General features: G+C 38.6%; 1 protein-coding gene across 2 annotated transcripts in view; it reads left to right on the forward strand.

The window, feature by feature from the left end:
• Positions 1 to 662: 662 nt before the first annotated feature.
• Positions 663 to 25,699, forward strand: part of LOC105096266 (serine palmitoyltransferase 3) — a 150,909-nt gene continuing 125,872 nt past the window's right edge. For both annotated transcript variants that reach the window (XR_004131009.2, XM_031434252.2), the window contains exons 1-2: positions 663 to 1,228; positions 18,073 to 18,255. Coding sequence is in view for 1 of the 2 variants with exons in the window: in XM_031434252.2 (XP_031290112.1) it covers positions 1,121 to 1,228; positions 18,073 to 18,255 (291 nt within the window). In the remaining variant the exon portion in view is untranslated. The remainder of the gene's footprint in view (positions 1,229 to 18,072; positions 18,256 to 25,699) is intronic.

Below are 25,699 nucleotides of genomic sequence, written 5' to 3' on the forward strand. Positions count from 1 at the left end.
AACAGGTTGTAAATGATTGACACTGTCCAACAAACCATGTCATCACATGCCTTTAGATGGTGAGAGGGGAAAACAGACCTCTGGGGATGGGTGCATGGAGAGAATCAGAGTTAATGAGTAAACCAGTGGTGCCCAGGGCTGGGCTGCTGAAGTCACCACATGCCTCACATCACCTGTGTCCCTAACAAATCTGAGCCATTATCTGCTACCCCATCAGACATGAGCTCACAGAAAAAAAAAGTTTGTCATTTTATAGACTGGGAAACTGAGGTAAAAAGAGAGAAAATAGCTTTCTCAAGGTCCTATGTTAAAGGTAATGCAGCCATAATATTCTATCTCACAGACTTCTGTCTCACTGGACTTAGTTCCTCTCCTTTATATCACTGGTTTCAACGTTATGTGGGTCCTGATTTTTTTTTGTCATTTTTATATTATGGTAAAATATATATTACAAAACATTTACCACTTTAGCCATTTTCAAGAGTAAGTTCAGTGGCACGAAAAACATTCACACTGTCATTCTCACCACTATCCATCACCCAAACTGCCTATCTTCTCCAGCTGAAACTCTGTACTCATTAAACAGTAACTTCACATTCTCTCCTCCCTGTTGCCCCTGAAAAGCACTTCAGAATGTTATTTTACTGCAAGGAGAAATGTTGACTTTGAGCTTGGTTTATAACCAGAGATGTAATTAGACGCAGGAGGGAGCTGCGGGAGGGATGGAGGTAAATTTCGCACTGACTTGACAGAAGTGTGTGTGTATCTTTAAAAGATTCTCCACCTCCCTGCCGGCCTCCTCCCAGTTTGCCACTGGGGTTTGCAACCTCCTGGTCACCTCAGTCAAAGCAGGGACCCAGCATGGGCACCTCCTTTGTAGTTCCAGGAGCAGTTTTGTTGTCATGGAGGCCACAGTGAATTGAGGAGTGTAAAGGTAGCTGTTTTTAGTCTCAAAGATCAGCCCAAAATATAGGCCGTTGCTCCTCTTCCGGAAAAGCCTGATTGGTAGGATTCTTCCAGTTCAGCAGACGTGCTTTATCTCTTTCCCTCACCAACTTCAAAACTAGAGCTCACCAAGATCCTGTGGAGGAAAACCTGCCAGGTCTATCATTTCTCACAAATGGCTGATCCTGGAGGTGGAGCTGTTTGCAATGGGACTCTTCACAGTCAGAGCGAGGACAGTCACAGTGAAAACTGCACAGAGAACGGGACAGTGAGAGAAGCCCAGGTAAGAGTCCAGCCCTCTCCCTTGCTCTCAACGATCTGAGCTTTTCAGTCTTTCTTGGCAAAGCTGAAGCTCTCTTAACTGAAAATCCTTTTTGGGAAGTGTTTTGTGTGTTTTGACTCTTCGCTTTAGCTAATTTTAAACACTTAGCTACCAAAAAGTTTGTGTGTGGGTTAAGGAAGGAATTTCTTCTCTCCGCAAAAGAGGACACACAGAGACCTGAGAGCCTTAACCTTTCACCTGCACACGTCCTAGCTACACTTCTGTTTTCTCTCAAGCGTTTTGGGGAGTGTGATTGTGAAGGCTAAAACTATTCAGCTAAACTTGAGCCCATCAAGAAATCACACCAGATCGCTTTCATCCTGCTTTGTAAGACAAAGAGGAAGTGAAAGCAAACCAGGCCGAGATCCTGCAGGGTGGGGAGTGGATAGCGTCTCCCCTGGGACAGGAGGAATTCCTCTCTGGTTGAAAGGTGACTGCTTTTTGGTGTTTAGTGGAGCACTGTTACAGCTCCCAGCTTGATCTGGAGCCAGAGTCTTTCTTTGAAACTTGACATCACAAGCATTCCTTTCTAAGACACTCCAGAAAGGGTGGCTTATTGTTACAGGCTGCACATAGAAACCAAACAGCCTTTGAGTTATTTTCAATCTTGAGACTTTAAAAAAAAATTGGCTCCTGCTGGGACAGAATGTTTGATGGGAACTTACTGAGGAGGAGGAGGAGGGAGAACCTGAGAAATGTTGTCAGCTTGTTCAAAGAGGCAGCCAGTCTGCTGGACTGGCTGGTAAACAGGCAGTCCCCATTTCTGACCAATGCCCAGTCCCTCAGCTCCAAGCAGAGGGGGTGAGCTCACCTGCTCCAAGAGCAGATCAGCACAGCCACACAGGTAGCTTCACTGGTGGACATGAGAACCTGGGCAGGGAACCCGTGCCATCCTCCATCACTCATCCATGACTAGAAAACCAGGGGAAGTCAGATTGTTCTAAGATCACAGGACAGGTGCAGTTGGCTGGGGGCCAACCCAGGATTCAGTGGATAAAATCTGTGCATCCAGTGAAATGAAGGAGGTGAGGGGGACTCTGCAACTTGGGTGGTGTGTGAAGAGGCTGTGGTCTCCCAAATGTGTTCCCCTCTTAACAAAAGTCATTACCCTAGACTTGGAAGTGTCCACCACAATCTTTAGGGCTGTCCTCTCCCAGCTGAGTATCCTGTGAAGAGAAAGCCCTCAACCCTCATCATTCACATGAGGCCAACCATGCCAATACCCACAATCTCTCCATCACTGCCTTGAATCAGACCACTCCCACTGCAGATGCTCTCTGCTATTGAAATGTCCATAAAACTGGCCACTGGCTGACTCCTCCTTTGGAACACTCTGACCCTGAGACAGGTCTCATTTGGGAAGTGACACTCTCAAAGCCATTCTTCTTTCTCTCTCCTTTATCTTGGTTTTGCAACAACCTTCCAGTGTCTGAGTTAGAGACTTGATTAGATGCTTGCAATCCCTCCTAAGTAAGGACAAAAGCCAGGATTCTAAAGTTTCATTACTAAGTGCTCCTACAAGATTGTAAGTACCTTTGGACATTGAAGATTCCCAAGGATCAGCAGGAAATACCAGGGCAACTGCTGCCTTTTCTACAACTCCTTCTGGAAGGCCATCCAGACCCTGTTGGGTCAGATATATTTAGGTATTTGCTAAGTTGAAATTGGCTTCCACTGAGAGCTTCCATTATGGCTTAGAAACCTTGCCGTGTTTTCAGTATAGTCAGACAGACAAAGACCTTTTTTTCCCTCCTGTGATGTGGATATAGTTGTCTTTACTTTCATCATACTCAGTCACTGGTTTTAGTTCATTTTGCTTTGGGGACCTTAAGGAAACTAGGTCTTGACCAAAAACCTCACAGTTTAAACCTAGTCCTCTTACAGCACTCATTCTTGGAACCCAGCCACCATGTCTGAAGGAAGCCCAGGGTGCCCAGGAGAAGCCCAAGTAGAGAAACAAAGTACCCTTGCTGTGCTCTTAGCTGAGATGCAGCGCCGGCCTGTGACTTGTATTAGACAGCTAACTTAGAAATGGATCCTCCAACCTGAGGTCTGTCTGCTCTAGGGGATACTCCACAGAGTAGAGATGACTCCTCCCCACTGAGCCCCGCCCAACTTACAGATTCTTGGGTAAACAAATGATTGTTCTCTTAATTACGGTGCTGGTTTGTTAAGTAGCAATAAATAAGTGAACTCATAGCTATTCTACTTCATTAAAATGTCTGGAAAAATCATTTCGCAATCTAATCACAACCATTTTCTGTGCTGGAATTTACATTTTGAGGAGAGTCCTTTTGACCATCATTCCTGGCAGAGATGGGTTTTCCTAAGTTTTATACTTCTGTTTTATTTTGTGTTTTGCCTAAAGACTCTGTGATTAAGATGAGTGCCTGGCTCGTCTATGCAAATAAAATAAATTCAAATATCCACAATGCAAAAGCTCAGTTGTCTGAAGGCTGTCAAATTTGAAGTGTGATTATTCAGCCTTAGCAGGTCTAGAACATGTTGTGTTATCTATGGAGAAACAGGTGAAGCAACTTGTGTGTGTTCAGGTTCAGATGTTTCAATTAAAAGAATAAATGTGTTTTGTTACTTAAAATGATACCTGTGTTTAGGTATATTTAATATCTGCCAATTATAAATTAATTACAGCTATTTTAAATTTGTAAATTTTATTTATACATTAATTTTACCTCTGTTTCTCTTTGAATACTCTATTAGAGGTAGGTTGACATTAACTCAATTACTATCAAGAAATCCACTACATTTATTTTGAAATACACTTAATTTAATCTTTTTACTAAATTTTTTCACCTCTGTCTCAGTGGTCTGAATTAATGTAGTTTTCTTGGAATTCTAAAATTTACCAATCTGTAAATTTGTGTGAGAATATGTGGTTGCCACCATATTAGAGGCAAAGTCATTGATCTGCTAACTCACAATTTAGATTAAACATTTGGAAAAAAATCCAAAGAGACACTAATGAGCATAGCTCTAAGTAGTATTCAAAAGTGTTCTACACAGTTTCCTTCATCTGTCACATTCAAGAGTTTTGCAACATTGAAGAGCATTTGATTACAGCAGAGGCTGAGATTACAAATGACTAGGACTCTGGCAGGGTCAGGTGTGGACAATAGGAAGTGGTAAGAATGGGTTTACCTGAACAAAGCTCATTGTCTCCTGAGGAAACACAGGTCTCATGTTGACAAATCTCATGATTTTCACAAGAGGCTGGAAATCCTGATGGGGTGGGAAGGGAGATAGACTCTCCTGATGTTGAAGTATTTGCATATAATCCTTCAAAATTCCACTAGTGTAGATTTCAGGGAGACATTGCTACCAGGAACTAATCTGTCACCTCTGAACTACAGGCAGAAAGAGTGAGAAGAATAAGAAGTCATAGTTAAGGTCCTATTTTCTCATACACATTTAGGAAGAATGATTCAAGGAATCTTGGATCTTCTTAATTCAGACTTATTTATATTTTTTAAAAACAGTAGATGGGTCTTACATCTTCTTTTCCCTGAGTGGTTCTATGAACACTTGATCCCAGAGTGTGCAAGTCTGAGGAACAATTATGACCCAACACTTTTACTAGGTTTCCCTGACTGGCCCTGATTTCAAATGTTAGGTGCCAAACTGTCAAAGAACCGACACTGTTTTACAGCTCAAACTTCATCTGGTAGCATTCATGTAGCTTGGTCACCATGATTGTTGTCCAGCTGTGGTACAACTGGGCCTTCAAAAGTTGCCCAGGAAAATGGCCACATGCAAGTCACGACCCGTTACCCCCAAGTCACCCCTGACTGTTCTTCCTCTGCCATGTGGAGCTTGGCCTTTGGAAGTCAAGGGCCCTTTAAGAAGCTGGTAGACACTGTCACAGAAAAGTGAGTCTGTCTGTATTAGAAAATTTTCCATGTAGAGGGTTCATGTCTTCCCAGACTTTCTATGATCCCCAGGTTAAGAACCTCAGTTCTCACAACCCTGTTAGAAAAAACAGTAAATCAGCTTTTCCAGAGAAGATAAATTCATAATTTGATGTTCCAAGGAGAGAAACCAACACATAAGCCAAAGTGACTCAGACAACAAGCCCACATGTGTTATCCATTTATTTAAAAATTGATATTAGAACTCTGCATTCCACTTTACATTTGTAATTCTTACTATAAAATTTTTATATACTATAAAAAATTATACTATACTATAGTATAAATTATATTATACTATATAAAAATTATATTATACTATACTATATAATATGGTATATAAATTATACTATAGTAAAAATTCTTTTACTATAAACTTATATCCTCCCTTAAAACCTTGAGTAAATCTGATCTCCACAGAAAGATATTTCTTTCTTGGTGACTTTTCACACCCCAGGGACCCTTCAGGATTTCCCAGGGAACTGCTTAAGAAACAATGATATCCAGAAGACCATGGGCCTTGACATCAGCTAGAATTGGGTTTGAGTTTTAGTTTTGCCTCTTAATAGCTGTGCCACATGGGGGAGGTAGCTTCATGTCTCTGAGCCATTCCTCACAAGGCAAGGGGAAGATTAAATGAATTGCATATGTAAGGCTCCCAATAGCTATCACATGTGGAGTAGAGACCCAATAAATGGCAGCTATTATCAATTAAAGTTAGCCTGCAGCTGCCTCTTCCTTCTCTACTGCTATTATACATGAGTGTTCAGGACAGTGCCTGGCATTTAATAGGCGCTCAGTAAGTGACAGTCTTAAAGCCTTGAATGCCCTCATCCAAAGATGGGTTCTCAATCCTCATTTTCCTTGGCCTGTCAACAGCACCTGACACAAGTCATCGCTCCTCCTTCTTAAAGCACCTTCTTCTCTTGGCTGCCAGGTTATGACCTTCCTATATTACTAGCTGTTCCTCTGCAGTTTCTATTCCTGGTTTTCCTCTTCTCCTTGACCTTTGAACAATGGAGTAACCCATTGTCAGTCCTTGTATCCTTCCTCTTTTCTAACTGCATATCTCTCATGAAGATCTGACCTTGTCTCTTCTCTATATGTATACGTGTGTGTATACATGTATCTTACATATAAAATATATACATGTATATACACATATATGTATATAATTTACAACTGCCTACTTGACCTTTTCACCTGAATGATCAAAAGCATCACCAGTTGAACATGTCCAAAACTGAGCTCCTGATACTGCCTCCCTCTGTCCCAAACCTGCTTCCCTTATAGCCTTTCCCATCTCAGTAAATGACACCTCTGTCCTTTCAGGGGCTCACACCAAGAACCTGGGCATGGTTCATGATTTCTCTCTTTCATTCTACAGTCAGTGTGTCAGCAACTCATGATCCCACTTTCAGGCACGTCCTAAATCTGACCACTCCTCACCTCCCCCACAGCAGCCACTGTGGTCTCAGCCACCACTACCTCTCATTTTGATTGTTATGGGAGCTTCATGCCTTTTCCTGGTGCACTGGTTATTCACTGCTGTATAACAATCCATCCCAGCTCAGAGTGGCATTAAACAACCACCACTTTGTTATGCTCATGGGTTCTGTTGGGCAGGAATTCAGAGCAGACCATGGGGCTGCTCTTCCCTATTCCATGGTATCTGGGGCCTCAGTTGGCTGGGCCTTGAATAGCTGGACCAGGAGATTTGCCTGCAAGATGGCTTCCTCACCCTCGTGTGTGGCACCCAGGCTGGGATGGGTGAGAAACAGGACAAGCCAGGACTGTGGACTGTGCGCCCCATGTGGCTTCTCCAGCAGGAAGGGCTCCTCGAGAGTTTCCTAGAAAATGAAATGGAAATCTCATGGCCCTTTATAAGCTAGCCTCAGAGGTCAGCATCCACCCTGCTCTGTAGGTTGAAGAAGCCCCAAACATGCCCATCAACTTCAAGGGGATGGAACCATCCCACATCCAAATGGGATGATTATTAAATAATCCATGGACATGTTTTAATATTGCCATACCCCACCTCCAACTCCAAGCCTGGAGTCAGCGAGCATGATTTAAGCAAGCGGAATTTTTGGAAGGAGATAGAAATAGAAGTCAAATACTATTAATTAATTCAGATGATTCTATTGCCTCTTAGCAGGAGATGAAATGTGCCTGGATTAGATGGATAATGACTAATATCTCAGGGTATGTAGACCTGTCATGTGGTTATAATAAAATTCTGCATTCTCAGGGTTGAGTGTCCAAGAAAATTCAGTATAATCTGCTTTCACATTTGTGACCCTGTATATGAGATTTTTAAAAAAAAATTATTTAAGAAACTTTTGTATCACACTCTATGCTAAGAACTTTATAGATACAAACGTATGTGATTTTTACAACTTTCTGCATTTGATACTGTGACTATCCCCATTTTTTTATATGAGGCAACTGATAATACAAAAGTTAAGTCAATTTGCCTAAGATTAAACCTCTAGTTAATAGTGCAGACTAGCCCAGGGTTTGTGTTTTTATCACTGGAAAAAATGCCTTTCCCTCAAACATTTTATTGTGATCATTTGCAAACTTACAGAAAAATTAAGAGTTCTACAATGATTACTCATATCCCTACCACCTAGATTCTACAGTTAACATTTCATTATGTTTATTTCATCACATGTCTATCCATCTGTCTTGTCCATCCCTCTATCCAGCATATAGTATTTTTCTTTCTCTTACTGGCTTACATCACTTAGAATGACATTCTCCAGGGACATCCATGTTGCTGCAAATGGCTTTATTTTATCTTTTTTATGACTGGATAGTATTCCATTGTATAAATATACCACTTCTTCTTTATCCAGTCATCCGTCGAGGTACATTTAGTTTGTTTCCATGTCTTGGCTATTGTAAATATTGCTGCTATGAACATTGGGGTGCAGGTGTTTTCTGAAGTAGGGTTCCTACTGGATATATGCCCAGGAGTGGGATTACTGGATCATATGGTAAGTCTATTCTTAGTCTCTTGAGTAATCACCATACTGTTTTCCATAGTGGCTGCACCAAACTGCATTCCCACCAGCAGTGTAGGAGTGTTTGCTTTTCTCTACACCCTCTCCAGCATTTGTCATTTGTGGACTTTTGAAAGATGGCCATTCTGACTGGGGTGAGGTGATACCTCATTGTAGTTTTGATTTGCATTTCTCTGATAATTAGTGATATTGAGGATTTTCTCATGTTCCTATTGTTCATTTGTATATCTCCATTGGAGAATTGCTTGTTTAGGTCTTCTGCCCATTTTTGGATTGGGTTGTTTGTTTGTTTATTAAGTCTTATAAGCTGTTTATATAGTCTGGAAATCAAGCCCATGTCAGTTTCATCTTTTACAAATTTTTTTTCCCATTTCTTAGGTTGTTTTGTTTTGCTAATAGTTTCCTTTGCTGTGCAAATCTTGTAAATTTAATTAGGTCTCATTTGTTTATTTTTGCTTTTATTGCTATTGCTATGGTAGATTGTCCCAGGAGAACAATACTGAGACGTAAGTGAGATAATGTTTTGATTATGTTATCTTCTAGGAGTTTTATTGTGTCTTGTCTTATGATTAAGTCTTTAATCCATTTTGAGTTTATTTTTGTGTATGGTGTGAGGGAGTATTCTAACTTCATTGATTTGCATGCTGCTGTCCAGTTTTCCCAACACCACCTGCTGAAGAGACTGTCTTTATTCCATTGCATGTTCTTGCCTCCTTTGTTGAAGATTAATTGACAAAAAGTTTGTGGATTCATTTCTGGGCCCTCTATTCTATTCCACTGAGCCATATGTCTGTTTCTGTACCAACACCGTGCTATTTTGATGACTGTAGCTCTGTAGTATTGTCTTAAATTTGGGAGGGTTCTTTCTCCAGCCTCATTCTTTTCCTTCAGAAATGCTTTGGCAATTTTGGGACTTTTCTGATTCCATATAAATTTTAATATGATTTGTTCTAGTTCTGTGAAATATGTCTTGGGTAATTTGATAGGGATTACATTAAAACTGTTGATTGCTTTGGGAAGTATGACCATTTTAATAATATTGATTCTTCCAATCAAGAAGCATGGGATAGCTTTCAATTTTTTTATGTCTTCTTTAATTTCCTTAATCAATGTTCTATAATTCTCTGTGTATAAGTCTTTCACCTCCTTGTTAGATTTATTCCTAGATATTTTATTCCTTTGGGTGCTATTTTAAAGGGGATTGTTTCTTTACTTTCTTTTCCTGTTGATTCTTTATTAGTGTAAAGAAATGCTACTGATTTTTGTACATTAATCTTGTATCCTGTTACCTTGCTGAAATATTTTATTAATTCTAGTAGTTTTTGTGTGGAGCTTTTAGGGTTCTCTATATATAGTATCATGTCATCTGCATATAGTGACAATTTTACCTCTTCTTTTCCAGTTTGGATCCCTTTTATTTCTTTTTCTTGCCTGATTGCTGTGCTAGGACTTGCAAGACTATGTTGAATAGGAGTGGATAAGACAACCTTGTCTTGTCCCAGATTTTAGTGGGAATGTACTATACTGGCTGTAGGTTTGTCATAAGTAGCTCTTATTATGTTCAGGTATGTTCCTTCTATACCCATTTTGGTGAGAGCTTTTACCATAAATGGGTGTTAAATTTTATCAAGTGCTTTTTCTGCATCTATTGAGATGATGGTTTTTGTCCTTTCTCTTGTTGATGTGATGTATTACATTGATTGATTTACATATATTGAACCATCGTTGTGTTCCTAAGATTAACCTAAATTGATCATGGTGTATACTCTTCTGTGTGCTGTTGGATTCTATTGCTAATATTTTGTTGAGGATAGTTGAGTCTGTGTTCATCAGTGATATTGGTCTGTAATTCTCTCTTTTGGTAATGTCTTTGTCTGGTTTTGGTATCAGTGTGATGGTGGCTTCATAGAATGAGTTTGGAAGTACTCCCTCCTTTTCAATCTTCTGTAAAAGTATGAGAAGGGTCGGTATGAGTTCTTTGTATGTTTGGTAGAAATCCCCAGTGAACCCATCTGGTCCTGGACTTTTATTTGTACAGAGTTTTTTTTATTGCTAATTCAATTTCATTTCTAGTGATCAGTTTGTTCAACTGGTCAATTTCCTCTTAATTCAGTCTTGGTGTTGTGTTTTCATTGCTGTTTATCTCAAAGTATTTTTTAATTTCTTTTTTTATTTCATCATTGACCCATTGGTTTTTTAGTAGCATGTTGTTTAATATCATTCTGTTATTCCTTTCTCCTTTGTTTTTCTGTAGTTGATTCCTAGTTTCATGGCATTGTAGTCATAAAAGATGCTTGAAATAATTTCTATCTTCTTAAAATTGTTGAGGCTTCTTTTGTGCCCAAGTACATGATCTATCCTAGAAAACATTCCATGTGCACTTGAAAAGAATGTATGTTCTATTTTGGGGGGGATGTAATGTTCTGAAAATATCAACCAAGTGTAGTTGTACTATTGTGTCATTTAGTTTCTTTGTTGCCTTATTTATTTTATGTCTGGAAGATCTGTCTAGTGATGTTAATGGGATGTTAAAGTCTCACCATGATTGTATTCCCATCAGTTTTTCCCTTTATATCTGTTAGTAGTTGCTTTATGCATTTAGGTGCTCCTATATTGGATGCATATATGTAAATGTGTGTAATATCCTCATCTTGTATTGGTCTTTTAATTATTATTATTATTATTATTATTATTATTATTATTATTATTATTATTATTATTATCATCATCATCATTATTCTTTATGGGCTTTGTTTAAAGTATGTTTTGCATGAAATTAGTATTGCTGCTCCAGCTTCCTTGTAATTTCCATTTGAATGGAATATCTCTTTCCATCCTCTCTCAAGCTGTTTGTCCTTTTCCCTAAAGTGTGTCTCTTGTATGCTGCATACTGTTGGTTCTTGTTTTATTATCCCATCTGCCACTCTATGTCTTTTGATTGGAGAATTTAGTCCATTAACATTTACGGTAAGTATTGATAGATGTATGTTTATTGACATTTGAACTTAGTTTTGCTGGTGATTTGGTATTTTCTTTGTTCCTTTCTTTTTCTTTTTGTGGTTTGATAATTTTTCTTTGTATTGTTTTTGTTTCTCTTTAGTTTTTGTGACTCTATTGTAAGCTTTTGGCTTGTGGTTACCCTGTTTTTTACATACATTAACCCATTACTATATCTGTTTGTTTTAGACAGATAGTAATATAAGCTCAAACTCATCCTACTGAGAACAACAACAACAACAAAAACTCCATATTTTCTTGCTCCCCTCTCCTACCCTTAATGAGTGATGTCCTCTTTTACAATTTCATATTTATTGTGTTGTAATTCATTGTAGTTATCGCCTTTCCAGTTATGGTTTTCTCCTTTCTGTAGGGTCCTGCTTTCTTTCTATGTAGAGTAGACCTTTCAATATTTTTTTTAGCATAGGTTTAGTTTTGCCAAATTCTTTTAGTTTTTGCTTGTCTGTGAAGTTCTTTATCTCTCCTCGTATTCTAAAGGATAGCTTCATCAAATAAAGTATTCTAGGTTGCATCTTTTTTACATTCAGGACTTTGAATATATCTTGCCACTCCCTTCTGGCCTGTAGTGTTTGTGTAGCAAAATCAGTTGAAAGCCTTATAGTGGTTCCCTTGTAATTCAATCTTTGTTTTCTCTTGCTGCTTTTAGAATCATTTCTTTATCTTTACCCTGGCCATCCTGATTATAATATGGCTTGATGTGGGTCTGTTTGTTTTTGTTTTTGTTTTTTTTTTTTTTTCTGCTTGTTTAGGACCCTCTATATTTCCTATACTTGGTTATCTGACTCCTTCTTTAGGTTTGGGAAGTTTTCAGTCATGGTTTCTTCAAACACCTTTTTAATCCCCTTTGCTCTTTCTTCTCCTTCTGTGCCCCTTATTATGCATAGATTGGCATGCTTTATGTTATCTTATGTTATACTTATTTTTTTTCATTGCTTTTTATTTGTTTTCCTCTCAGCTGTTCTGATTGGGTGATTTCTGTTTTCCTGTCTTCTAAGTCATTTATTCATTCCTCTGCATAGCCTTCTTTTTACAACCTTAGGTCAGCACTCACCTCAGGAATTGAGTTTTCCAATTTTAACTGGCTCCTCTTTATCATTTCAATTTTCTTTTTGACATATTTTAGTTCCTTCAGTATTTTACTCACTCCTTTTTTGAAATCATGATCTAGTAGACTATCAAGGCCTATTTCATTGATCATTGTTTCAGGGGATTTCATGGGAGTGGTTCCTCTGCTTGTTCATTTTACTTATATCTCTCTGTCACTGTGGATTATGGAGTATCATTTATCTACTCTGGTCCTGAAGGGGTTTATTTATTTATTCATTTATCTAAAGTGGCTGCAGAAATAAAACTAAAAGAAAAAGAAATTTAAAAGATAAAAAAAAAGTTGGAAAACAGAATATAATCCATAACAGAAGAACAAAATGAAGAGAAATAAAAATTGTGCTGAGACAAATTTTTAAAAACTTAAAAGAAGAAATAAAGATTTGAAAACAGAGTATAATCAATAATAGAAGAACAAAAAAAGAAATTAAAATGAAATTGAGATATATGAAAATAATAATAAATATTTTAGTAAGAGAAAGCTTCACACAAGCATGAGGAGAAACATGAATGTGAATATTAATAAAATATTTTAAAATAAAATTTTAAAAGGGATTAAAAATAGAAACCTAAAATAATTTTTAAAAAATTAAAAAGAAAAAAATAGTTAATGTGTTCCTGTAGACACTCTGAGCTCTTAATTTTGTTGAGAGTTCCTTATTAAGTATGAATGTTTTCCATATCTTCTTTTGATGCCTTTTGCCTGTTAGCCCTTTTGTTTGGGGTGTGGCTGGTATTCTGGTAACCAGAGCCTGCCCTGGCTATTGAGTGAATGGAACCTTCTTTTTGTTCTGTGGTTGTTGTTGCTCCTGCCCTTGCCTTGCTGTGCAAACTCTGCTCCTTGGTTCCAGAGGCCTTCCAATTGTGCCCCTGGTCTGTGCTGCTCCCAGTGGTGGTAGGTGGGTGGGTCACACCCCCTCCCAACACCAAGTCCTTGCTGTGCTCCTGCATGGTAGTTGAGCAGGTTCCTTACCCACTCAGTGCTGCTCCTGCTTCACATCAGGTTTGTGCTCAGTAGGCCAGCTGGAAGAAAACCAGCCCTTGCCTCTGCTCTGTGTTCATTTGTCTTAGAAGAGTGAGATCTCAGAGACACAGATGCAGAAGGCTTCTATTTGCCTGGGGCTGTAAACAAATCTCAGTCCAGCCTATGAGGTTTCAAAGCCCATAGGTAAAGATTAGGTTTTGAACCTACCTCTGCCTGGGATCCCGGCACCTAAGAATATGGTGGCTGTGGCTGAGACCCTGCTCTCTTCTCCGTAGAATGTGCCAGAAATAGTGCCACGTTTCTGCAGAGACAAAGGCTATGGCTCCCCTCTCCCTAGTGCACACCGGCAGTGTTGCGTTGCTTTTTTTGTTTTTAATATTTTATGGGAGACCCAGGCTGTTCTGATATGTATACCCTCCCAGCAGCAGTGCACAATACCACCGCAGTCCCCTGAGGTTGCCTCTGTAAAGTTGGCCTGAGTCCTCCAGCTTGGGCAGCCTAACCTGTCCTACCCTGCTGATTTGTGTCTAGGGCTGGGGGTTGCAGGGACCCTTTGTGCCCCTTTAACTTAGTTCTGTTGGTCAAGGGCAGTTCTGTACAAGTCCAAGCCTCTGAGGTTCTCCCTCTGTCCCACTGACTTCTCTGTTGGAAAGGGGGAGACCCAGCGAACAAGCACTACTCCTCCTTTGCCACTCCCTCCCCACAGGACTGATCCCACACTATTTTCCTTTTTCTTCCTCCTTTTTTCCCTTGTCTCCTACCAGATTGGTGGCGTATCTTGTCTTTTGAAGAAGGTGATGTACTGTCAAAGTTCAGCAGGTGTTCTGATTGGATGGGTGGGTCCATGAATGTCAGGCTTGGTGTATTCGTGGAGGAGGGTGAGTTACGAGTGTCCTTCTACTCCATCATCTTGGCCCTTCTCCCCAGGATGGTCTTGATGTCTTGCAAGTTTCTCTGTTATATGTGCTGATGTGACATTGCCATCCTCTAAGTCAACCAAAGGGGTAAATTTATGAACCACTAAGTCAGGGTTCTGAAGTCACCCACAATGGGCGCCCTTCACTCACCCTTCATCTATGGCGCCCTTACAAGTGGGGAGTCCTGAAATTCAGCCCCAAACTTCCTGCTCTTCTTTTTATCTTGTCCTTTATCACATTCACCTTCAACAGTGATGCACATGGGCCTCAGAGTTGTTGAGGCCCAGATCTTCTATTTCAGTTAGGCCTCTACCTTTTTCCCATGTTTCTAAGTGCCCAGCAAACATGTCCACTTACAATCACGACTCCAACTCAGCAGATCACATGTATTTTCATTGTCTTCCCCACCCCCATAAGCAGTCCTCCTTCTAAGTCCCTATTTCTTCTTACCAATATTAAGATGATGCTCTTTGAAGATACTTCTATTACCTCTCCCTTGACCTCACACCTATCAAGTCACAATAATTTATTAAATCTGTTTCATAAGGATTTCAGATGTTTTTGCTAGAGTCTGAACACATCTAGGAAGAAAGAAAGCCCCTTGCATATCCCCATGTTGTGGAAAGAACAAAGAGGTGGTTTTTAACTGGGTCCGGAGTTCACCAGGAAAATTGAAGAGAGATGCTGTCCAAAGTTCATGTGCAGAACAGAACCAAGGATGAGAGCCAAAGGTTGGCACTAGAATAGGAAGATCACCATCCATCAGACCTATAGGACAGGTGTGAGGACCTGGAGGGAGGTCAGGAAGTCAGGAGCAGGGACAGGGTCTGTCTCGTTCATCTTGGAAACTAGCATGTTGCTGGTTCATGGAAGACATCCAGTAAGTGCCCTATATTCCCAAATACACAGCATTTGTTATACCCTTGCCTTCACCTTCCATTCTAGACCTCATACTGAGCAATGCTCTTTCACTTTCATCATTTTAAACCACCAGGTAGTGTTTGGGGAAGACACGTTCAACAAAAGCAACATCCATTAATGTTAGTGTGTGTTGTCTAGAGAGTAATCTGATATAATGGATAAATAAAGAGTCAAGGAATTTTAATAAGATTTAATAATATTTTGTGGGGTTTTAACTCAACAATTCAAGTGTAAAATGTCATTATGAAAAGGCTTTTAAAAAATTGCCTTAAAAACAAGTAATATAGATAAAAAATATTCATCTACCTGATAGATTTTGTTTTTTGACAGTCACATACTTTGTGGTTTCTGATAAAATTCCAGTGACTAAGTCACACAGAGATTCCAAAAATACTGCATCTCAAATAATGTAGAGGAAATGAAGGCAATTTAGGCTAGTAAACTGTGTTGGTGGAAACAGTGCTTACAGTATTAGAATGGGAAAAATAGTATTTCTAATTAAAATAATTTTATACAATATATCACTCTAAAATATATGTGTAAGCTAAGTTAATAAATTAGATATTAGTAGACATTTGACAATTTTGAATAAATCACTAAAAGTTATACATTCCAAGTGATCAAAACACTTCTTAAGGATCATCTCATTGTGAAACTGGGAATCCAATGATTGCATTATATTTGTTGAGTGAAAAAAATGAATGGATGTGTAAATATTTATTAAAGACAAAAACTTCATTAGTAGCATTGGGATGATTTATTTACTAATGCATTGAGCAAAATTTGCACTACTATGTGCAAATCAGTTGAATAGGAGTAAGAATGGTTTGATATTAAAAGTCTACTTTCTACTAGGAAAAAAGAGAAAAGCAGCTTAAATTTTTGCTATGAAAAATTTTAAATACGTAGAAAAGCCAAAAAAAAATCACCCGTATAACCTCCATCTAGAATCAACAGTTATTAGCGTTTCCCCTAAATTGCTCTTTGTATATGTTTAATTTTTGATGAACCATTTGACAGAAAATTATAGCTTCACCTTTCTTAATACTTCAGTATGCATCTACAAAGATTAAAACATTCTGCCACATGACTATAAGGCTATTATCACTCCTAACAAAACTAAAAATTCCTTAATAATATATATTTCCAGTACACATTTGGATTTTTACTGTTTTTGAAATAAGTATTTTTACTAGTTTTTTTTTTGCCAAAAACAAAAAAAGAGGATCAAATGAAAGAACACACAGTACACTTGCTTTTCTCTTAAGTCCCCTCCCCAGTTCTTTTTTCCTTTTTTCCCCAGTTTGATTGAGGTATAGTTAATAAGCAAAAATTGTATGTATTTGAGGTGCATCATGTGATTTGATATACATATACATACTGTGCACTAGATCCCTAGAACTTCTTCATCTTATAACCGAAAGCACTTGTACTCTTTGATCAACATCTCCCCATTTTCCCCACCCACCCCATCTCAGCCGCTAGCAACCCCCATTTTATTCTGTTTCTGTGAGTTAAGCTTTTTAAGATTCCACATATAAGTAAAATCATGCAGTATTATTCTTTCTGTGTCTGACTTATTTCACTTAGATAATGTACTCTAAGTTCATCCATGTTGTCACAAAAGACAGAATTTTCTTTTGTGTGTGTGTGGCTGAATAATATTCTACTGTGTATGTGTCTACGTGTATACAAATCACATTTTCTTTATCCATCCATCCATCAATGGACACCTAGGTCATTTCTGTATCTTGGCTATTGTGAATAATACTGCAATGAACATAGAAGTGCGGATATCTCTTAATGATATTGATGTCATTTCCTATGAATATCTACCCAGAAGTGGGTTTGCTGGATCATTTGGTAGTTCTTTTAATTTTTTGAGGTATCTCTATACTGTTCTCCATAATGATTGTTACAATTTTCATTCCCATCAACAGTGCACAAGGATTCCCTTTCTCCACATCCTAACCAACACTTCTTATCTCTTTTCTTTTTGATAACAGCCAAGCTAACAGGTGTCAGGTGATATCTCATTTTGACTTTGATTTGCATTCCCTGATGATTAGTGATGTTGAGCACATTTCATGTACCTTCTGGCCACCTGTATGTCTTCTTTGGAAAAATATCTATTCAGGTCCTTTGCCTGTTTGTAATTGGGTTATTTGGCCTTTTTGAGTTGTATGAGTTATTGATGTATATTTTTGGCTATTAACCCTTTAACGGATATGTGTTTGCAAAAATTTCCTCTCATTCTGTAGGTTGCCTTTTCATTTTGTTGATCATTTATTTGGCCATGCAAAAACTTTTTATTTTGACGTAGTCCCATTTGTTTATGTTTTGCATTTAAAGGCCAGACTAGTTGTAATATAGAAAGTCACACATTGTGGATTATCTGATTGTTTCCTCATGAAATAATTTACCTGATATTTCTTTTGAAATGGAAATTACATATTAGAACTTGACTAAATTCAGGTGAAATATTTCATCAGCGTATTGAATATTAGATCATGATAAGACCACAGAGTGGTGAGTTGTTCTAACATCTGTGTTGTAATTTGACCACCTGGTTAAGGATGTAAACCCAGGTTTGTGATTGGGCAGTAACCTGTAGGGTGATAGTTTGGCATCTTGTGAAAGCCCTATTCCTCATTAACTTTTTACTGAATGGATTCAGAGCCTGTTGATCACTTTTGCATGAATCAATTATTTCAACAGGAATTGTAAAATAAAATGACATTTTTGATTAGCCTCTTCAATGATCAGTTTCTACTTTTCTCCAGGGAGCTTTTACAATCTTAAATATGTTCTTTGAAATGTAAAAGGTTGAAAGTCCAAAATTTCAAGTATCAGAGTTTATTGTAATGGGAGAGTGCTAACCTTCAATTTTCTTTTGTCTTTGCAGCAAAATGGAAATTCCAATTTCTATAAGCCAATTGTTGAATCCTTTGAGGAAGCACCTCTTTATGCTGTGATTTTAACTTATATGGGATATGGAATTGGGACGCTGTTTGGCTATCTCAGAGATTTTTTGAGAAACTTGGGAATAGAAAAATGCAATGCAGCTGTAGAGCGAGAAGAACAAAAGGTACGTATGAGCATCTTCTTGGATCTCTGTCAATGCCTGTTGTTCTCTGAAGTGTTCTCACTGTGGTGATGCATGTTCAGGTCCTAAAAAGAGTGACACACTCAGGAACTACTCAGGGTAAATCCTATTACTCTGCACCCTCTAGACACTGTAAACATCCCCTGTGTATTCATAGACTTGTTTTTGTTTTACACATATTTATCGAGCAACTACTATTTGCCAGATTGAGCTAAGGAATTCCTTATACATAATTATATTTAATTTCTATAAAAAGCTCATAAGATATATATTAAATATAATTTTTTAAAAAAATTTCTTTTATTTTATTTATTTTGGGGAGATGTTGTTAGGTTTATTTATTTATTTTTAGAAGAGGTACTGGGGATTGAACCCAGGACCATGTGCATGCTAAGCATGTGCTCTACCACTTGAGCTACCCTCCCCCTAAAATACCATTTTAAAGATGAAAAGTAAAAATATGAGTGAGGCACATGAGTAGGGCTGTATTCTGATTTCTAGTTGTAGGTTGAGCAGTTGTAGGTTTATTTATGTTCTATTCTGGAGTAGAAACGTGTGTTTGAATGAAATGTGAGATTACAATTTCATTTAGGTCCAAGTTTCTCACGTCTGGCACTATTGACATTGTAGACTGGCTAATTTTTTGAAGTGGGAGGCTGCTCTGTGCATTGTAGGACTTTTTGAATAGAATCCCTGGCCTCTACCCACTAGAGGCAATAGGCACTCTCCTACATACATGTGATAATCAAATTGCCTCCAGACATTGCCAAATGTCTCATGGAGTACAAAATCACTCTCAGTTTAGAACCAGTGATCTAGATACTTTCAGTAGTTAACCTGTAAAAGTCTACATCATCCCCTTTTCACAGAGACAACCTGGAAAACATTCAGAGATCTGGGAAGAGCCTGTGTCTTATTAACATGTTTTCCAAAATTGATTTTAATGATTTATGATGCTATGAACTTCTTTTTCCTAAAAATTGCTTTGGAATATATGATTGTGGGCATGGATTATCCACATGATGGAGACTTGAGCACATCTAAGCAAAGAACATAGTTGAGGCATAAACTTCCATGAAATGAGAAAACCTCAAATGCTGTAAATTAGTGACAAGCACCCACGGTAAGATAAACTCTTGTTACAGTAACACAGCCATGAACAAATGGTGTAGAACACTTATTTTGGAATTCTCTTAGATCAAGTGTATAGCCTTCAGAAGGAAATCAGGTCTGGTTTTATCATTTCACTCTCTCCTACCCTTAGCTGGTATTTGAGCACATGCTCTACACCAAGTAATGAAGGCTAATAGGGAAGAAACAATAGGTCCCTCCATCAGAGAATTTGAAGTCTGGTGTGTAAAAACAGACTCACAAGCAAAACAAATGATAAAAAGTGATGATAAGGAGGAAGGTGATATAAGAAACAGAGATCCGTGCCTTGTGATTCACTCAGGAAGTCAGAAAGGCATGATGCTGGGGCTTGAATGGTGAGCAGGAGTCTATCTAGTGAGCAAGGGTGCAAAGAGGACACTCTCAGAAGAGGGCAGTCTTTGTGCCAAAGCATTCCTTTACTCATTAGTCAATTCAAATTTGTTTTGAGCATGGGTTTTGTGCCAGGCACAGTGCTAAATGTGGGGATATAAGAATAACCAACACAGAAATGGTTCTTGCCTTTAGAGATTTAACTATAAAAAAACAATTGCAATAGAATTTGATAAGAGGTAACACAGAGGTAAGTAGATGACATCAAGGAAGCAAAGAAGAGAAACATTTAATCTGAACTTGGTGTTCAGTGAAGGTTTCTGGGAAGAAGAGGAAATTAAATAATATCTTAAGGCTGAAGAGTAAGTAGTAAGGTAAAGGGTGAGGCAAGATGTGAGGGAAGGAGTCTTTAAGGATAGGAAATATGGTGCAAAATAGCCAAGAAATAAGAGAAAGCATTGTCTACTTAAGGGGCCAAGGAATTCTAACAACCAGAATGTTGCAAGTCAGAGTGGGAGTATGTGGGGAGAAAGATTGTTTGAGAGGGAAGCAGGAACCACACTACAATGGGTTTTTATAAGCCATGGGCATTTATTATAAGAACAATGAGAAGGCATTGAAGGATTTCAGGCAGAGGAATGCAGATTTGCAGATTAGAAAGTTTGTATTCCATGCCCTATGAAAGAGGTACTGCAGGAGGACAACAAAGGGACCAAAAAAGAAGCTAAGAGGCTAATGCAGAAATCCAGGTTGTAGGGAAAATTCTAGCTAAGGGCTTGGGCTGTGCCCAGGGTAGTGATCATAGGGATGGTGATAACATACAAGGCCAAAAGATGTTTAAGAGTTTGTTTAGGGATGATTGATTTGACTTAAGGAATTAGGGAAATGTACAAATCAAGGAGACCCCACTAGGTTTGTGACTTGGACAGCTGGGTAGAAAGAAGGTGTTATCATTCATTGAGATGGGGAATAGAGAAGGAAGGGTTGGTTGGAGGGGGAAAGTGGTCAAATCACATTTTCACAAATTGAGTTTAACGAATTGGCAGCTGGAGATAGAGGTCCAGAACTCACAGAGAAAATTCTCAGATGGACATCATGGCACCTTACACATATCTGGCACATGTTAACAGTCGTCAAAGCCACCAAAGCCGATGAGATTTCCCAGGGAAAGTCTGTACAAGGAAGAAGAGAAAGGATGAGAAGAGAACAAACAACTTTAGAGAATTTAATAGATGTTAGAGATGGAATTTCAAATCAAGACTGGAAGCAAAGTGACAATAAAAAGCCTTATAATCATCTAGGGAAGAGATAATTTGTACTTCATCTGGGGAAGAAGAAATGAAGTAAAGGAACTAATTAGAGATACAGGAGGTAGGATCAACAAGTTTTGATGCTGGAATGTATGGAAAATAAGCAGAGGGAGGAAATCAGAATAACCCCAAATTTCTAGTAGGGTCAGACATAAGAATGTTTGCAGCACACCAGTCATGACAGAATGGTCCTGTACTTGGCAAAAAGATAGCCACAGACAGTTTTGAGGATATAAAAGTCCTTTAATGATATAGGATTGTAATGTTTAAATCAAGCTGGAGACAACCCAGCACACTTCCAGAGAAGAATGCAGTTTTCCCAGATCCTAGCAGAGCTGATGGTGAAACTGGAAAATTGGAATGAGAAAGCAAGTTCCTTTTGGCCATTCTCACAAGGATCTCCACAGCCCCTCCCTGCCACCAGCTGGTCTGTTCTAGAAGCTCTCATCACCAGTCTGTCTGCTCCCCAGGCACAATTAACTGGTGCACAGTAAATCAGCACATTCTAGAATACTTACTGGAGCACAGCGTAAGTCAAGTGTACATTACTCAGGTGTAACATGCTTGGCAGGAGTAGGCTTCAAATCTGCCATCTATTTTCCAACCGATTGCAATATTTTTGCTCTATCAGCCCAGCAGGGCTTGTCACTTTGGTTTTTCTAAAACACTTCTTACATTTCAAGAAGAATGCATGTGTGTGTGTGTGTGTGTACATATACACATACATGTGGCAAGCTTGTTGTCAGGGAAACAGGCTCTGAGATGGAAGGCTGAGGGCTGAGAAGTGAGTGGGTGTGCTCCTGGGATCAACACTTGGACACCTGTGAGGAAGTGAAAGAGGCAAGATGTGGCAGGTGAATTATGAGACAGTCCCAGCAGAGGCCTCTGGGGATCCCACAGGGCTCTCTGGTGATGGGAGTGTCCTTCAGAAGCATTCTTAGTTAAAGGAAGAGGTGAAGCCTTCCATGATGCTAGATGGGGCTGCCATCAGAGCGGGATGTGATCTTGAGCCCGGCAGTCCCCTGCAGTCAGCTGTGAGGCTCCATGCTCCCCTCATCTGGGGGCAGGGTGCTTGAGTTCTGAATAACAGCATGTACATAGTGCACAGCTGTCTGTACCGCAGCACCTCTCAGTATTGCCCCAAGAGCTGTAGAACTACCTCCCAGGAAGAAGGCATTGCATTAAATAGATCTGTGTCTCATTTTTTTAAACAAAATAAGCGATTTCCATCTGTTTGATCTCTGTGAGGTAGAGGGCATCAGTCCACTGACTGATAGACACACCTTTTATACGACACACTTGTTATTTTGTGTTCTTCCCTTTTGAGCTGCTTTTTAGAGATTGAGGCCTTTCAGAGTAACAGGGTCTAACAATCTGCAATGGCTCCAGTCATGTGTACTTTTGGTGGGACTTGGCCACCAGAAACCCTGGCCTTCAGACTGGCCTTCTCCTTTTAATACTGCCCCCAGTCCTGGACTTCTTGCTGTGTTAACAAGCTGTCTTAGGCACATCCTGAAGGCTCTTGCTTGAAATGTGGACTGTGCTGCTTTCAAATGACCCCTGGTTCTTTGTAGCAAAAATGAGTATTATTCTAATCTAAAATCCTGTTATTGTATATGCAGAATAGATTGTCCCATCAGACAAACCAGCCCTGAGCAACGTGACACCAGGACAGAGAGCACATCCAGGAAGGGCTGGTGGAGAGGAGCTCACGGGTGTTTTACAAAGATCGTCACTGGATGCTCTCATGTCCTGTGACACTCGTTTACTCTGCACTCATCCTTTCCATTTTTATTTTGTTTTTCATGAAGTTGTATAGATTTAGAGTGCACAACAGGATGTTTCAATGTACACGTACGCAGTGAACTGGTTACTGTGGTCAAGCTCATTGACATGTCCGTCTCCTCACTTCTTTTTCTTAATCGAATAGAAGAATTTATGAATCCACTTTCCCTCTTTTCTCTCTCACTGTCATGACTCCTCTCATACCAAACCAGCCATTCAACTGAAGTGTTGCCCCAAATGTAGTATTTCTTTTTGCTTTTTCATCCTTTTGATTTCTAGCCCAAACATCCAGTAATTGACTCCAAAACATAAAAGCCCTGATAATCCTCTATCTGAATCAATTGATATCTGATTCACTCAGTTTTTACTGAGTCAACCAGTAATGCTAGTTAAAAGGAATAGACAAACCAAAATATTCCTCCAGGATAACACTAAACAGAGTACAGAGAACACACATCTAAGATCCCCTGCTGCCTCCCTGGACTTCAGAGGTAACCAGAAGACACTAACAAGGGAAAGGACAACACAGACAGATACAACGTTAAATATTTTACTTAAATTCTTCCTTTAACCCTTCAAAGGCAACTCTAGAGTTGAACTGCCCTTTATTAAATATTTCTAGATAAATTACTTTCTCAGTGATATAATGGCCCAACTTTGTTTAATCCAGAAGAGGAGGTCAGTAAATATAGTCAAATGAATGTCAAGCATCATCAGAGAAGTTAAAAACTTCAAGCGCAGTCATGTTTCTCAGTCCCTACAGTTTGATGGCAGGTTGAGCACGACACAGGCCATATGGCACCAGCCTGATATAAAACATTTCAGTTGCAATTCCTTGTTCACATTAGATCCAGATTATCCCAGTATCCCTACAAGTAAATTCCAAACATTACTGGTCCATCTCCAGAGATTGTAACTCTCACTTGAAACAAAGGGGATTCAAGTAAGTTATAGATGTAGAAAATTTTAAGATAAAGTTCTGAATGTTTTGCATGAATTAAAATTGGTCTTTGAAATCCACACCGGGTATGTGAAGTAACAGCAGGGTTTGCCCAGATGGTCTTTCTTCTGAGTGATTTGAAGGATGGGGTTTATGAAGGTTACTGGGTGTGAGGTGTGGTTTTGTCCAAATCAAACAGATGGCCCCAAAACTGGCCTTCCTGGTTGGATCTGGGTGGGTCCAAAATGAGAGGGTTTCCCTAGGAACTGAATGTACAAGCCAGCAGCTTGTGGGTGGTCATACTATGTGATTACCTTCAACACCTCCAGTCTCTTCTCAACTAACAATCAACATGGTTTTTGTTAAACCTAAATCAGTTCACAGGGCATCTCTGACCAAAACCTCTTAATGTAAATTTATGTCTCTTATGAAAAGCATATAGATTTATTTTTAAAACAAATGTGAAAACTTCTGTATTTTAATAATATGGTCTATGAACAATTACTTAAGTAAACTGTAAGAATTTCCTGGGTTTTTTTGGGTCAAAAACAGTCATACATTGATAATTCCACATGGTTAAACTTTATATTCAATTACTGATTTGTTTAAATTATTTCTGCCATCTTTATATTTTACATTCACATTTTCTGTTGCTCATTTAAAAGTTTTGAATTTTAAATATTTTTCCTTTTATAATTTTGGTACATTTGATTGAGTTTTCTTTGTTCTGCATTTTTTCCTCCTTGTCACTGTTAAGAAGTTATATATAGTATATCCCTACTATTTTTTTAATGGTTCTCTTTGAATACTTAACACATGTATTTAGGATTTATGTACCATTATTTAGAAATTAGAGTCTTCCCCTGACCAGAAGAAGTTCATAAAGTTTCACTTTCTTCCTCCCACATACTCATTCTCCAGGTTGTCATTTATTTATAAATTTTAGTTTCTGTTTCTTTATAGTACATATACAGAACTGCTTGGGCTAACCCATATTTTATCAGTTTCTTCATTCACTATTTTTTACTGGCATCTGTCTTCCTCCATGGTTATTCCATTGTTTTATTGAGGTACATGCTCAATTATCACAGAAAAGGCCTGTGGGAGTGCAACTCATGACTCCTTACATATATTAGAATGTCTGTATTTGAATTTCTCATTTGGTTGCTGGCTTGGCTGAGTATAGGATTTTAAGTTCAAAACAATTTTCCCTCATAATCTTTCCCACCACTGCCACATAAGAAAATTCTGAAGCAATCTAATTCTGATTCCTTTGTATGTAAACTGACTTTTCACCTTCTCTGAAGACTTTTAAGATTCTCCCTTTATCCTTCTGAAATTTAACCAGGATGTAGCTTGGTATGGGTTTTCTCCTATTTGCTCTGTTCAGGAGTTGAGAGAACACTTATATCTTGGGAGTCAAACCTTTCTTCCTCTCTGGAAGCTTCTCCTCCTCCTCTTTCTTTACCTTCTCTTCCTCCTCTTCCACCTTACCTTCTCCTCCTCCTTCCTTCAATCTTGCAAGTCTGATTAAAGACACTGGACCTGGATCTGCTCGTCATAGCTTTTGTATCTCTTTCATATTTTCTTTCCTCTGTTCTTTGTCATTATGACCTGGAAAGATAGTCAGCTGATTATGCTGGTTAATTAATTTCATTCTCTGATGTCTCCATTATACTTTTGGACTTTTAACTGTTTTAAAGGATGCACTGTTTTGTTGTGTCTTTCTAAACATGTTACTTATGTAGTTTTAATTCTTTTCCTGTTTGCTCTATTAATCATTTATTAAATGTTAGTTCTGTTTATTGAATTTGGTGCCTCATATTGTGCTATTTTCCTCAAATAGCGATGACATTTTGTTTGATGCTCATTTTTGTATTTAAGGGTTCTTATTTGCTTACATATTCAG

This window comes from Camelus dromedarius, chromosome 18, assembly GCF_036321535.1.
Source record: "Camelus dromedarius isolate mCamDro1 chromosome 18, mCamDro1.pat, whole genome shotgun sequence".
In the NCBI taxonomy this organism is placed as follows: domain Eukaryota; kingdom Metazoa; phylum Chordata; class Mammalia; order Artiodactyla; family Camelidae; genus Camelus; species Camelus dromedarius.